This window comes from Dufourea novaeangliae, unplaced genomic scaffold (genome assembly GCF_001272555.1).
Source record: "Dufourea novaeangliae isolate 0120121106 unplaced genomic scaffold, ASM127255v1 scaffold235, whole genome shotgun sequence".
In the NCBI taxonomy this organism is placed as follows: Eukaryota; Metazoa; Arthropoda; class Insecta; order Hymenoptera; family Halictidae; genus Dufourea; species Dufourea novaeangliae.
Genome location: NW_015374123.1, coordinates 564,372 through 581,291, shown reverse-complemented (window position 1 = coordinate 581,291; position 16,920 = coordinate 564,372). Strand labels below are relative to the sequence as shown.

General features: G+C 34.3%; 2 protein-coding genes across 2 annotated transcripts in view; one reads left to right on the top strand and one right to left on the bottom strand.

Annotated features, from left to right (window-relative positions):
- LOC107191206 (methyltransferase-like protein 9) overlaps positions 1-13,749 on the top strand; it is a 66,556-nt gene extending 52,807 nt beyond the window's left edge. The window contains exons 3-6 of the mRNA XM_015580184.1: positions 2,706-2,918; positions 5,373-5,760; positions 5,832-5,925; positions 13,678-13,749. Of these exons, the coding sequence (XP_015435670.1) occupies positions 2,706-2,918; positions 5,373-5,760; positions 5,832-5,882 (652 nt within the window). The 3' untranslated portion in view covers positions 5,883-5,925; positions 13,678-13,749. The remainder of the gene's footprint in view (positions 1-2,705; positions 2,919-5,372; positions 5,761-5,831; positions 5,926-13,677) is intronic.
- Positions 13,483-15,907, bottom strand: LOC107191205. The gene is made up of 7 exons (XM_015580183.1): positions 15,825-15,907; positions 15,123-15,365; positions 14,610-14,994; positions 14,130-14,517; positions 13,921-14,043; positions 13,618-13,750; positions 13,483-13,531 (listed from the first exon to the last, which is right to left on the bottom strand). The coding sequence occupies exons 2-7, from the start codon at positions 15,362-15,364 to the stop codon at positions 13,483-13,485; spliced, it is 1,320 nt and encodes a 439-aa protein (XP_015435669.1). The 5' UTR covers position 15,365; positions 15,825-15,907.
- Between the last annotated feature and the right edge of the window lie 1,013 nt (positions 15,908-16,920).

Genomic DNA, 16,920 nt, shown 5'->3' with positions numbered 1-16,920 from the left:
GGTGGTACTTATTTAATAAACAAAATTTTTGTTATTTTTTCACGGAGCACCCTGTCAATGTGTTCACCCTTATGAGCAAGTAACATGCTGTTTGTTTTCTTCTTTTCAGTTAAATACATATTAGGGGTTGCCACTAGCCATTGAATTTTGTGTTTTTTTAAGAAAAAAAATGAAATTATCTTTTTGACATATGTATTATGATTTTTTACAATATTATTACAATATAAATATGTAAACCAGAAGCTTTTAAGAATAATCAATTTACATTTGTAAAAATCTATCTCACACATAATGTCATTAGACTAATAAAATCGATTTCTTAGCACTTGTGTAAACCACGAAAATATTCACGTTTATTGAGCAATCGGAATACTTCTACTCTGACAGATTAAATAAACGTAGATAATTTTACTTTCATACTTTTCCGAAACTGTTAGTTTTTCCTTCCAATAATATACTAAGTGCTGTTTTAGACAAAAACATAAAAAAATTGGGAAAGGAAATTTAGATATGGGTACCTGGGTACCCGGGTACTGTAAGTGCTGTTTTAGACAAGAACATAAAAAAATTGGGAAAGGAAATTTAGATATGGGTACCTGGGTACCCGGGTATCCGGTTGCCTACACAAGGGTTAAGGTGAGGATATTTCAGTCGGACTTACTTTACTAATAGCAACAAATACTGTTATAAACACTCCATAAATCCGAATTTATAGAGAGCCTGGTGTATGGAATGTATGGATTCGTCATTCAAAATACTAATAAGCGGGTAGCAACCTTTAAAATATTATGAAATGTAATAAAATGTTAACCAGGCCCGTTTCTCAGCATAGAGAACAAAATGGTAATGAATTTTAACACGTTGACTGCCAGCTACGAGATAACTCGTTGTTGGAACATTGCAAACATGATGGATTATTTAAATACCTCTACAAAATTTTGACATAAGATTAATATCACAGTATAATTTAAAACAAGACAAGCAATCTTTATTAATCAAACGCATATATTTTCAAAGATTTATGACTTAAAAAACGAAATAAAGTGTGGCTACGTACTGCCTTTACCACTGTGGCAGAGAACGTGTTAAGCTCCACCATAATGTATTATACATACATTCCAAAAAACCGGGTTTGGTTCTAAAAACTAACAAAACTACACTATTCCACACAATTCTTTAAGACGTGTTAGAGCAAAATCGTGTCGTACGAATAACGTGTTATACGGGACGGGAATTGTCTGTAGAAAATTTAGCAAGTCCACAAACTAAAGCTCTTTTTGCAGACTCGATCCAGCTAGGGTCGTCTTCCAAATTCCTAAAATTTTCCAAACTAGTATAATAGAAAATTAATTCAGGAAATAGAAGCTTCGCACAACCCTGGACAAATGTCTGGATTATATATCACTTACCTACTACAGTGATTCCTCGATAAATGCGACACAAACAATGGCATTATTCCCACCACTAGGGGAGACCCCAGGGGAACCAATCAAAACAAAGTAAACAGAAGTTAAGCAGAGGCTCGGCTTCGGGCAAAAAACAAATTTATGAAGGGCGGAAAATCTTTCCGCCTTGCCATGAATGCTCAAAAGTGAACCCGAGTATGTCGCACTCATCCAAACTATTACTGTATGATGATATCCGTTGCTAACCGATGATCCCAAACCTTAGTCTTTAGTCCCAGTGAGTACACTAACCTCACTATATTGTTACTATCGACTATACTCATGGGCGTATCCAAGGGGGGTCAGAAAAAAGTGGCTCTTTCCCCACCCTACAAGAAAAAAATTGGATTTCGTCCACCCCCCCCCTCCCTTCCCAGAGTTACAAAATGTTTGCGTAATATTTAATATTGCAATATAATTTGAAACACGACCAGCAGCCTCTATTAACAAAACGCATACAATTGCAACAATTTATAACTTGAAATACAAAATAAAGTATATCTGGATACGTACAGCCTTTTTCACTGTGGCAGTCGATGTGTTCAAATTTTGCAACTCCTCCCCCCCGACTGATAACTGATAACCTGGCTACGCTCATGATTGTACTACAATTTCGGTGCCCCTATATATCGTATACACATATGAATTAACACATTTATAGCTGTATGATCCACCGGTAGGTCAGGCATAGTGCATACACATCGGACGGCGAGACCCATTAATGGGTCATGTTACTACATCACCTTTGACTGCCACGTCACCCAAGTCTGGGTGATACTTATTGATACTTACATTATATGAATGATAATTTCAAACCAGACCAACTGATTCTATTAACTACACCAATTTTTTTTCAACGATTTATGACTTAAGACACGAAATAAAGTGTGACTGGCTATCATTATTAATTATACATGACAACTGCAACGAATAAAAGACGTATAATGTTATATATTGATGTTAACCGGACATATGTACAAGGGATGTTTACCGGACATATGTACATAGGACAAGTATGTACCCCTAGTACTACACACAACTAATGACATTGCTGGTGGTTCCAAACCAGAAATATCTAGTAGTTTATACATTGCGTAGTCTCTCAGATGGCACGTGTCCAATTATGGCTTAACAATTAAATCCTCGTGCCACGATAAAAAAGGAACATAGAAAATCATGAGCCGGTGTGAACGTGTTGAAATTAAGCCATTGTTAACGTATTATAATATTTTATAATAATTATCTGAATAATTTGTGCAGACTACTGGGCCGTGGTTCAATGCATGTGTTTTCCTGCGATCAGTTTCAAAAGCTGATGGATGCAAGCAACTTCTCGGGACCATGGCAGTCTTTGATAGATTTAGGTGCGGGCGACGGTGCCACAACCTCTCACATTGCAGATCTGTTCGAGAAAGTTTATGCTACAGACATATCAGCGCCAATGAAATGGGCCCTGACGAAACGAAAATTTACGTAAGTTTTATATATACGCTCCGTTTCGAGTAATTCAATGGGAAATCAAGTCGAAAGAGAAAACATAAATTTCTTTTGTATGTTTCTATAAATTTCTTAATTTTAATATTTTTAACAAGCATGTATCGTAAATGATTTACTGTGTAACATTTATGTCATATATTTCAAGTTAAAGTTAAAACATCAGTATCTATAATATTAACGATTTCCTCTGCTTTTTATGACATAGAGTAAATCAGTTTTCCAACAGAGAAGCTCATTTGAGGGGTGCACTCCGTATAGATGGTTAAAATAAAACTGATTTTTTGGAGATGGTTTTCAAAGAACTTATTTAGTTTAATTTGTTGATGCTTTTAGGTTGACTTAATAAATAGTTTATAAAGTAAAAAAAATGTTGTCCATAATAAAAAATAGTTGGTATATGTCGATTCATGGAGGTAGTTCTCAGAGACAACGGCGTCGGATGTATAAATCGGCGTGCAGCCCACCGTCCACTGTATTCGCCTAAAACAAAAAAACACAAATTTTGTCTTTTAAATAAGATTACGTTATGGATGAACCTATTAGAACAATAAAAAGTGTTTAATTAAAAAAATGACGGGACTTTAAAGACAAAAAAAGCGATTTTTAGACAAAAATTCGTGTTCATTGTGCAATAAATATTATATAATTTAATAATATCGTTAATTTTATAGGTTCATCCAGAGGGGAATTTAATTTTCTATATCTATGCACTGGGATAAGTCGATTGGTCAAATATTTTTTTGTGTTATGCTGCACGCCAAATTGGGAAAAGTAGTTTTGAGAAAAATGCGTTTAAAGTTTCAGGTAGTGAAAAGTGTACGTTTTTGGATACTTACGCCTATTTCGCGCTAATTTACGATTCCAGTTCCATACAGCAAACCTTCTGCTTCTTCAAAAAACTGCTGTTGTTTTAATTGTTCTTTTCTGCGAGCAGAGCGAGCTTCTTTACTACTACTGCGGCTGCGGCGCTCTTGGCGATTTACCCGTGCGGCGTTGTACTTATCAGCAAAGGATTTGCACTCGTGTCCAATTTTTATTTCCAATATGTTCATCATTTTTAAAATGGCACAATGTCCTTTATTGAAAACGCTAGCAGCTATAAAAACGGCGATTTCAATGATATTAATCCCGTAGTTCAGGTGTTTCGGTGCCAAACGCCAAACGGTAGAATTAAAACTTTCATTGGCATTTTGCGTATGCCCGCCGACATATCTTTCCAGAAGATCTTTCTTCGATAGATCTTGGTATATCGGTAATAAATGCTTTTGTACGTCAGGATGAAGTGGGAGCGCGTGCTCGAAACTTCTCAACGACAATATCCTTACTATTCGCAGCAATAAGTTTTCTTGCTGAAGCACTCTCATACGCAGCCTAGACTGACGATATATATCGTCTTTACTTTCTTTTGGATATATTTCAATAACTTTTCACTTCTGCACGGGCCGAAATTCGAAACAAAACTAACTCCAAAAAACAAAATCTACTCCTGTGCTTTCACCGAAGAACATTGATTGATTCTACCTCGACTATAGCCGTACTTACACAATGGTACACAAAGTACAAGACCGACTAAAAATCTGCTCGAAATGATTCTGCGTTCTAGGGTCTACTGTATGCGATGAGCGAAGCGAAGGGACCGACCGGGGCCGGCCCGCTCTGGTCCGATAGCTCGACGCGCTATTGTATACGCACCTAAAACTCCGGTTATGATTCGAATTTCAATCTGTTACTGAAACGACATATTCTCCAGATGCATTATTATCGATTTATGCAAAAAAAAAGTCGATTTTTCAACCATCTATACGGAGTGTCCCCCTTAATGTAGCTTTCTATTCTAAATACACCAAAAGTTGAAATGATGTAGTGATAATTTAAAGAACACATCAATCAACGTTTTGTGTAGTGTTTCATGTTTATTTCGACAGATGTTTTTGAACAGATGGATAGAAGAAAAAATTTATTTTATATGCAAAGGTTAAACGTAGGACGTTCAATAAAATTGACTCAAGTGTATACCGTAATCAAAAACTAACAGAACTCTTTATAGGTTAAACAAATTGCTCTTGCTTTTATTTTGGAACGTCCATCCAATCTAAACAATGGAGATTCTTTACACAATTGTTTATGTAAATTATTTCGTATAATTCATTTTCTCCTATTTTTAAAAGGATGCCATCCAAGCCTCTGCAATGATCCAACATTTTACGGTAGCCAAAGTAAAAGAATCAATTAATTTCACGTACCAAAGCCTGTATCAAATTGAAAATATTAAGAAACCTTCGTTAATCCAATTTGAACTTTCTGTTTCATAGTATACCACACATAAAATCTTCGATCAATCACAGCTCCGTCATTTTTCGTCAGTCCCGAGTGACCGACCTCTATAATCGAGCCAACAAAATCCCTACTCTTACCGTCTTTCGTTCTCAGAGTGCTCGACGTCGAAAAATGGTACGAAACCGGGCCTTTCAACGTGATCCTCTGTCTGAACTTGTTGGACCGTTGCGACCGGCCTAATACTCTGCTGAGACGCCTAAAAGCGTCCCTGGCTCCTGGCGGCCGACTAGTGGTGGCTCTGGTGCTTCCGTTCAGCCCGTACGTGGAAGTCGGCGAAAGGGGCGATCACAAACCGTCGGAATACCTGCCGGTAAAAGGGAACGGTCTGGAGGGCCAGATCGCCAGCCTGGTCGACAGAGTATTCGCCCCGTTAGGCCTGAAGTGTCTCGTATGGAGCAAGCTGCCCTACCTTTGCGAGGGTGATCTCGGCCAGGCGTATTACTTTCTCGACGACGCGGTATTCGTGTTTGAGGCACAGCCTGTTAGTAAACAGTCCACTGAACACAAAATCGAATGTTTAACGGGAGACACTCACACGCCGGAAGGTTTTAGGAGACATCACGGTACTCCGCCTCCGAGTGGACGGACACCGAGACAACCTGAACGAGAGAGGACGGCGACCGACACGGACGGGAATGCAACGCAGGCAAGTCACACTTGTAAAAACTTTTAATTGAATGCTGTCATGAATCAGAATTATGCGAGAGAATACAGAAGAGCAATACTGGCAAGCGACGACGAGCTTAATGTGCAGATACAGCGGTAGCGTTTTGGTGTATCGATATCATTCGAACGGCTCTGTTAGCGAGCAACAAATCGAACGACAACGGTGCGCATTTTTTTTACAACGATCATAACTGTCGATGTCTGTGCAGAAACTTGGTACACGGTCGGTGTGGTATAAATACGACGCGGGAGCAATAAATGCCCGGAAACTAGGTCTGAAACGGTTCACGTTGCGACCGTACACCTCGCACGAGTCATTTCGCTTCACCATCGGACATGATTCCGTACCGTGGTCAGACTTGGTTTCCGTGCTCCCTCGTCTTCGTTTTGCGTTTACAGAGCGTTCCGTCAAACCTTTTGACCAGATAAGATACCTCTGTCGCGCTCGGTGACGGAGAATGAGAATGCGCTGGAAAACTATCGTTTATATTTTTCAGTCGCGCATTCCTTGAAATTTTATGATTATAAACATAGTAGTGATCCCTACTAGCCATGGGCTGAGCTACATGTTTCTGATAACTCGACCGCTGAACGCACAAAATGGGCGTGTACTAGCAACATATGCACAAGGTGACCTAGCTAACCTGACCATACAAAATGTCTGCCTCTAGTTTCCATGATATGAGGAAGCAATTAAAAAAAAAGTTGGAAGTTTCGTGAGTTCCAATATCATGGCTGACAAAACAATCAGGTCATTGTTATTTTTTAGTGGTACGGTATATTTCTTTTTAACGTACCACACGTTGTAGCAGATCACAAGGTGAATTAACCAATGTACAACGATGGTCCCTCGCGACAACGGAATCTTCAGGTGCCTTAAAACGATAATTTTCTGTTCCATCAACTGTCGTGTTTCCGTGAGAAAGTACTGATAAATTCATCGAATCGATCCATTTACAATGTACCTATTGTTATTTCAAAGTCATCTGAAGAAACTGTTATATACATTGTTAAATTTGTTAAAACGTGGTACAGTTGGAAATACATGATTTCATTTGAGAAAAACATCAATGACCGTAATCATATAATATATGAGTACTACAATATTACACCCAATAAACCAACTGTGTATCGGTAATAAGACCAGATGTATTGTAATTGATCATGTTGTCTTGGACACTCTATACGTACAATATACATACTGAATATAAAATTAAATAGCAGTTTTTATACCGTGTTGAGAAAATACTTTTTTTGAAAAATAAATCAAAAAAATCTTCCAATACACCTGTCCCTTGGTTCACAAGGAGTATGCGTTCCTGTCGTTATTTTTACGCGTTACAGAACCACATAAATCGAGTTTGTCAGTACAAACAAAAGTAAACAGAAAAAACCCAATAAACAAAAGAAAGTATGCGTGAAAAGAAAGGCAATACGTATACGAGCATAGTTATGTAATACACGATGCATACTCGACAAGATTGAAGAACTAAAGGATCATCCTATACTAAATTAATTATGTAAACTACCTGTTCACAATTCAACCAAAATAACAATGGAATAGTAGAAGTAGTACGATCATGTAAAAAATTTGTTTGTCATAGATTTACAATAATCCGTATACATAAAACAAAAAAGAAATGCTTTTTGTCCGTATCAAACTAAAGTCATATATGAAAAGTATTGGGTAAATTAACGAACAGGTGATGATAGCCACAGGATTGAACCAGGCGTGAATTTTTAATTATTTAAAATATATTAATGTATGTAAAGAAAACGAAATTTATGGTGCATACGTTCACCTTTGATCAAACTCAAGCAAAATAAACCAACAGCATGAAACAACTCGAGATTTCTACGCTTTAAACAACGCACAAAATGATTTTTCACAGTCCTGTTACCTCGAGAAAACAAAATGCTGTTACAAGGTAAACAGCATGATTTTCTGGACATTTTCTCGATGATACCCGAAGCAAACGAGATATCTCAATTGGTCAAACGAAGAAAGACCGTTTGTATGAAGCGACATAGTCATGGATATGCTTAATTCCGTCGATACTTCGACAGCAAGGCAAACGGCGATACGTTTGCGTTACTATTACATTAACTACTAGAGGAAATAAGTCCATTTAGTTGCTGTAAATACACTTTGGTGTGTAACAGGTAATTGTCAAATTACTTAGACGACACTGCAGCAGCCTTATTTTACGATACATCGAGTAACAAAAACCATGGGGCCATTACAGGACTCAAATTTCTCTGACTTGTGACAATGCACAGCGAGCGATTTATAGAACTCTAAATGCAAAGATTGAACGACATAATGCAACAAGATACCTGCGTGTCTGTTCCGTTCGTCAATATCAAGGATAATCCAGTCTCAATATTCAATACATGTATAGAATTAAACAATGCACTCTGAACTGAACAAACATCACACTTTGAGATTTTGTTCAAATGTAATCTTATCGCGTTTATTGACTCGATTGATATTGCAATTGTTGTTCTTTAAATGCTCCAATTACAAAACTGACTAGAACTATTTATAACTTTAAGTTACTCATCTGTGTACAATATCCTTAAGAAATTTACAACCTGTAAATATCTTTTTCAATTAATTATTTCTTTATTTAAATATAATTTTTTCATTTTACTCAAGAATAAATTTCCTTTGCGATTTCTTGTTTAAAAACTCGTTTAAGGCATAATATTCGAAAAGAACTGCGAATTCGAGAACTTGAATATGTTGGATTAGCATCATCTGAGAGAATTATTAGAAATGTGAAAAACAATCACAAATTTCTTTTAGCTGTCACCTAGAGCTCTGCGTAATTCAGAAAACTCATTAGATACTTTCTATTTGTAACAGTAAAGATCATAAGCATTACTTCAGTCACCCATACGTTCAATTTCTAAGATTCAATGTGCTATCCAAAATATGTCCATTCATAAATCGAATTGGAGTACGTTGTACATATGTTAAAAAGTGAAGCAAAATACTTTTTCTCCTTGATCATAATATGTACACAGGTATGGATATGAAAATATTATGAAAATCTGAATCCTGTTAACAATTCATTGACATAATTGCTGCAGATATATTAAATAAATATACAAGAGTTTATAAGAAATACATTTATACAGGTTGTTACAAAGTGAGAGTTTAGAACTTACAAGACACATAATACTCGCTGAATCGAATAGAAATTGCCTCACGAACGTAGGTGAAGAATTCAACTTATCATGATAAAAAACTGTTCTTGCTCCGATATTTATTGCAACTGATTTGCTTCCTTTCTTTAATTGTGTACAATTTGTAACTATAAAACTGTAATTTAATTATACAGTTCAAAATTTGTGGTGCAAGCATGAACAGAGTGATTCTCATAGAAATGTCTATGAAATGGATTGTGTCTGTCTATTACTCGCTATTTCTACTTTTAAGAAATGGCAGTATAGTAGAATCTATTTTTTTAGTTGATTTCAATCATTGATCTTATTATTATTGATCTTATCTTATTACTTTTGCTCTTAAATTTATATAAAATTAAATGTTTTTATAAATAGGATCATTTTGCACCTGTCACCGATCAAGTCAACAGATTCTCATACACAATTTACTCAAAAACAAATCTCTGAATAAAAAAACTTCGTTCTATTGCATTCATCTTGCTTGTACCACGAATTTTGCTGTACCCTGTACGTCACTACCAGTCAAACATATAGGACCAAGTCTCACGAATACTGAAACTTGAGAACATTATATTAAAACATTAAGAAATTTTGTTTTTAAAGGTAATTCTCCGGTATTCAACAAAATACTATTTAAAAAAAATATAAGAAGGGAGGAAGGACATATTTCTTCAATGTTCCTATTGAGCAATCAAAAGTTTCAGTCATTTTAATCTCAAACTGTATGAATATTAATATTTATAGAAAATCATAGTAAATAATAATGCATTCAAAAAATATATCACCTTAGGCCTAAACATAAGTTTCTACAAATTACAACAAATTAGGCCATCAAGTAAATGTGTACAAATACACTAATGATTACAACGTTACACAAATAATGCACCTGATATGGTAATACATTATTATCACAAAGTGATTACTATATACATATACATAGTTACATTTGGCTCTAATAGTATTATTTTCACCATGAATAGAAACAATAATTGAAATGGTTTCAAACTTTCAGTCAATAATGTGTACTCAATGTGTGAAACAAATATAGTGACTTCTTAGAGCCCTGTTAATTGACTTAACAATTGATTGATGCATTTTAACAAACGTGATTTCCCCATTTATCGTTATCAGGCGCAAAGTTTTGCGTTGTCTACAGTATTTGATCGTAGTACGAACTTATTCTACATATTTAATAGGAATATTCGCATTTTGTACATCGTACTATGTCGTTAGGAAAGGTGATATCTGCATTTCTCTAAACAACACAAAGTGTACACTATAAACGTTTGCAGTATGTTCTACTGTGAATGAGTTAATGAGTCTAGGTTAGACCCCTCAATACTATTATCTACATATTGCTTATCCATTGCCATGTCCTCCGGCTTACACAAATTGAATCATGAGGGGCTAAGAGGAATCAGTCCAAGTGGACAATTAACAGCTTTAACGTATAACAACCTACAGGATTTTACAAAATCACTACATTCGTTCCACTGAGTATACATACTTTTTTACATCAATTTCATTGTATACCATTTACATAAGATATGTTTTGAAGAGCTATCTTTTACAAAAGCAAGGGAGTATAGCAAACATCAAGTTAGTGCAGTGGAATGGAGTCCATTGAAAAGTATTAGTCGGAGAAACGAAATAAAGTAGTACCTCGAGTAGTATTACATTTCTGGAATTATTTAACATTACAATATCACCAATGTGTTCGCGACATTTTAACTGAACAAAATATAATCAAAATTCGACTGATATCGTGTTTAAACACACTGTTAATGAAAAAAAACTCACCAGTTGATAATTAATGTGTTTGGAAATAACAAGAATAAAAGTTACGCCAAAAAGTTTGTCACTAATTAGCCAGAGCAAATTCAATGCACTAATCCCTACCTTACTCTACTGCTTTTGCACTATTATAAATTTATAACAAAATCATAATCATTAACACTAATGTTAATTAAATAAAGCCTCTTGTTAAATCTAAAATATAACACTACTTTTAACCAAAGAATACACAAAGTATATTATTAAAGCTGAGAATTATTAACTCCGAAAAAGTTAATTTCTAAACCTACGTTGACTACTCCTTTTTTACACGATTTAGCGAGTATTGCCTGTGGTTCAAATCCTAATTTCTTCTCCTTTTTATTTACACCCTGTAGAAAGATACTTTAACACAAACATACATATACATTCGCACATGTCCATATAAAAGTTTGGCTATTTTATAGCTGAAACTTTACATTCATCGAACCCGTGTACAAACAAGATTCTAACATTCATCCGTTTCCACGCATTCAATACGCAAAATTCCTCGTTTATATTCAAAAACATACAGTTCGTAACTTGATATTATCGAGCAGGAAGGAAACATTTCACCGTCGCGGATATGCGTATAACAATTGAGTTTAACACAATTTCTTTAGTTTCACAACCGAAATAAAATGCATTTCATCAAAAGATATCAATTAGATAACACATAATAATTTCTTTTTTATCACGCATTCGCGGTTCCCAGAGGTAATATCGTTTTTAAGTAATATTAGCGCACAAAGAGAAAATTTTTAGCATCTGTAACAAATCAGGCTTTAAGGATTTTCTGATAATGTAACTTGTTTTCATTTTTGTAACACGTTCTTGAAAAAATATCTATGAATTGAACAATGATTTTTTTCACACACACCCCACATGTTGTCGTTGCTGCCCATGGAGCTTATAAATTATTACAAATCTTAACATTTTTTACCTTTGTTACTGAATAATATTACACATAACAACAACATACGTTTGATATATTTTTATAAATAAATAATAATTCATTTAACACAAGTTTCAAGAAAAAATATACATACACACGCAGTGTTTAACTAGAAGCCACTAATTATGGCTTCGATTATTTTGATCACATTTATTTATTATACAGGATGTTTCTCAAGAAACTGGCTACCTACATAGTTAATTTACCTAATAATTTATTTCGGTATTATTATATCCGAGTTTTCAAGGTCATTAATATATTAAGTCTTTATGCATTCAATTATAACGATTTAATTAATACAAAGTAAAACAATTCATAAATGTAAGGAAATATTTGAAAGATTTATCCATTACCATGTATCAAAGATATAAAATTGATTGGTATCAACAAATGTTAGAATTTGTTAATTAAACAATTTTTCAGAATTGTTAGTAACGAAACAATATACCAAACTTAAACCTGGTACAGATTTATATGAGTATAAATGTATGTACATGTAAAAAATATCAGTGACCTTGATATGATTGATCCTTTCTTAATAGAAAGAAAACTTTTCCTGTAATATGTTTATTTTCTAAAACTATTGCAAATGGAATCAGTTAGGTAGTCTGCTTCTCATGAAACTCTATATAATAAATAATAGGAAATGATTCAAAAAGTAAATAGTGAAAAGTCTATTTACACTTTCATATTTAAATTCCAACATTTCAAATGTAAAACAAATTTAACTTTTAAATTACATTTAAACATTCAGGATATATATAATGTCACTTAAACAAGGTGCCTCATAATTGATAATATATAGATAAAATTTTTTCATATGTTAGTTTAGTTTTCTAGGTAATTAAGAAAATGTTAGAAAAATCCTAGTCCGACATGTTAAGTAGAAAGCATTTTCTTGGCTTCTTAAAGCAGAAGCTTTAAACATTCATAAGTGTACTTCGTTCGGTATACGTGTATCCAGTGAAAATTCAAATTCAATTTTCTCAAAAACAAAACCAGTTACGAAAAAGGCTTATCTATATCTTTTACTTATTCTTTCATGTAGAATCAAAAACTCTTTTTCAATTGTAAATTCAATTACGAGACATTTTCTGTAATCCATAAATAATCTTTATGATATATCAATTATTGGAACACAAATGGTGACTTATTAAATCAGTATATAATAATAAAATATAAATGCTGTTTTATAACACGTCCATTTTGAAAATTATTTAATACAGAACAGATAATTTTAAATTATCTGACCGTTATTATTAACTAAGCCCCATAGGCAGGTCATGAATATTCAAGAAAACTTATAGCAACAAAATAAAGCTGTTTCATATTTGAAATAACGGTTTGAGTTTCGATTGACTATATATAAATTTGTTCACTACCCATGTTTATCACAGTCCACGCATGACTCATTTTGTCTCTTAGTATTCTGAGGTCCTAAACGCCAACAACATTTGAGCAATCCTTCGGGTTGTTTAAATATAAAACACCCATGTAACCCATAAACACCACATGACTAGAACATCATAGAGCGCAAAGGATAGAACCTGGTCTAACTTAAAAAGCGAAGACATTGTTTTAGTCTAGCTTGCGTTGTTCGCATAACTCTTCTAAACCTCCAGCCTTTCTGCATAAAAATTATAACTCTTTATTTGATATCTCTAGTCATGTAACGAGGGTATATTTATAACATAAACCATAAGAAATACTTACAATGAGGAGAGATAAGGTGTGCCCGTATGATCTAATCGATGCTTATCTTCACTTTTCCAGCTTGAAACAGGAATTTGTGGAGGTGGCAGAAAACTTCGTAATGACTGCACCAGCTGTATAGTATCAACCAGTGCTGTAATAAAATAAGTAATGAAATATTATAGATTTCAGTAATTTGTTTAATGAAGAAGAATTGTGAAAATACTATTCATACATTGTACATCATGCACCCATATAATATTGTATAAAATAACAACGTAACATATTAAAAATGATCTACAATAAATTATATATTTTTTTTACTTTTCTGCAAAGCTTCCGATTGCTTTCCGTAAGGTTTGCACATTGCAGGACGTACGCAAGCCTTCATTCTAGCCATATTTTTCATAACTTCTGCAAACGCCCTTACTATTTTCTCCTGTCCACCTATAAAATAATAAGATTTGGTTATTACGAACAATAATTATATAAATTGAATTTGATAAATAAGTAGTATGTAATTTATTAATCACCTTCTGAATTTGTAGCTGATCGAGATCCTTTGTCATTTTCCAATGGCCAAGCTCCATTATGTAAAGCTAATAAATCCTTATTTGCTCCTCCCATTCCTTGTAGATTACCTAAACCAAGTCCACTGAGATTGTCCAAGTTATCCAAATTTGTTCTCAAAAAATCTGTTAATTTGTGATCAGTCATTGGAATAGTAGGTACTAAAGATTCATAGTGTTGCTTCCCAGTGGTTACTTTCTTCTCTTGTGATACAGGCCGATGTGGAATATTTAATGACGGACGGCTTGGAGGACGTTGTAGATTCATTTGGTTCCCGGGGCCTCTAATTTCAGACAAATCTGTAGTAGATCCTCCTCCCATATGAGTATTTGGGTTAGCACCACTTAATGTCTATAATGCAAACACAAAATATAATTAAGTTTCATTAACACAAAACAATATTAAATTTCTACATATATTAGTAATAATGGATTTATGCTTACTGCTTGAAAATCTGTATTATGAGGAAAACTACTACGCAAAAGAGAAGCAGTTGTTTCATTATCTTGAATATATGTTGGTGGCATGTGTCCCATTTTTTGAGTTAATTCCAATTGATTTTTGTAATAACGACACGCAGGATTTGGACAATTTTGTACCACCTCTATTATAAATTCTTTTTCCATACCAAAACATTCTCGCCCAATAGTGTACGATTCCATAACAGCTCTAACTGTACCTTCTAAGCCCAAATGTAAACCATGTGGACCATTCATGTGCTTTAACATCACAGCATTTGCAAAATGTTCATAGGGCAATATTATCTTTCCATTTTCTCTAAGGACTAACCTTCCCTGAGAGTCCAAAGCTATTCTTGATGCCATCATCCTGTTTAAATAACACAATTTATATAATAAAAATATCATAAATTTACAAGTATTAAATTAAACAATAAATTTTCTAACATGGCAAAACAAGCCTTTTTAAACGTCAAACTTTAATTTATGCATCCTTACTGCAAATAAGCACCACTTGGGATCATAGATGCATCCTTGAATTCAGAAAAACATTGTAGAAGTTCGATGCTTGGATTCCAACCTTTATTTTGAAGATATGCTTGTAATAACATGTACATCTTCTCCGTAACATAGCCAGCACTACTAGGTGTACCAGGATAACCAGAACCTCCGCCTGGTGGTCCCATTTCGGTTTGCATACCTTTGGCAACTATGTTTTTCATAGTTTCTGCTAAGTCCATTCTGTACAAACATAATTATTCAATGTAATACTTTCTATAAGCACATAATAATAATCTATAAAATTAAGAAATAAACAAAACAAATAACTAAAATTAATAAATTGTCAGGTATAATAACACTGTATCAGCATTTACAAAAGTAACATCATTTTATAATGATAAAAATTACAAAACTTTCTAATTTTTGAGTAATTAACTGCTACGAAATTAATCGAAAAAAAAAATTACGATGTACAGTAGCCGTACCGATGCTAATTGACACATGTAATAAAAAGGGGTCAGGAAAATGCGTGTAGGTTGCCAGGGTAGCAAGCTTGGCATTTTAAAAATCCATGCATATTCGAATCCTCCGGCCATTGTTATTTTCGAGATGCAGACGTCTAAAGAAACGATAAAAAAACACTGATGCGAGCCACCGCCCCCTTTAAAAACGGGGGGAATGAACGTTTTAGACACTCACCCCGTACCGAGCACGATTTTCACTCACTTGAAGTGTAACCGGGAACGCTACAGGGTCCGTTTATCACCCTAATCGCCGCTACTTGACATACCCTCATTAATGATTCTTCTCACATTTGCAAATAACATAAATCGCGATAATTATTTCCGCAAGGATTGTTTACGTGACTGGCCGCCAGGGGCGCATTGCCTTCATGATTTTTAGCGTATCCGTTTCGCTTGCGTATGGCTCTATATTACACCTACGTCCTACCTACACCTACGACACTCCAGCGCTTACGCGACGCTACTTTGCGCATTTATCAATACGTATTACTTTTTGTAACTGATATCACCCCACATCTTTTAAATGTTTCAGATGAACCGAATGAAATGCACGTATGATTGTTTGTAGCTCATCTTAATTTTAATCTGGTTTTTAAATCACAGAGTTTTAAATTATAATTTGTTATAATATATTTTATATATTCTCGTTTTGTTTTTTATTTTCTTACCTTAAAGATATATATAGAGTGCATTCCCTGCAACTGGATCAAGATACAGCTATAAAATAAGAAAATGCGGAAGAAAATTTTTCAAAGTAAAACTCATCCCAGATAGCACACAGACGGCTTCACGACGGCTTCAAGACGCCTGTTTCAGTCGTTCCAGTCGCCTTTCAGACGTCGTGAATAGCTTACGAACAGCTTAGGCACAGCTTCTGACCGCCTAATGTGGCAAATCAAGGCGCCTTCAAGGCGTCTTAAACAGGCCTGGATTACGTAATTCGTCGTATTTATCAAATTTAAATTAGGTTAAATGCATCTCCTTAAAAAACGCCATTAACACGTATTAAAAATGGTTATCGATACTGATTAATTGTAATATAAATTTAATCAACGAAAGCATTACCAAAATGAAATCAAACTTAATAACAATTCATTTCGATTTACTATATTTATACAATATTTAAAATTTGATCCCATTTATTTTTATTATTATTATTACATACTGTTCCGTCGTAGACCGAAACGACGGTTATACAGTCAGACGATACCGTTAGTTTTTATTATTTTATTCCTTCTTTCAGTCAATTTATATATATTTTCAAGACCGAC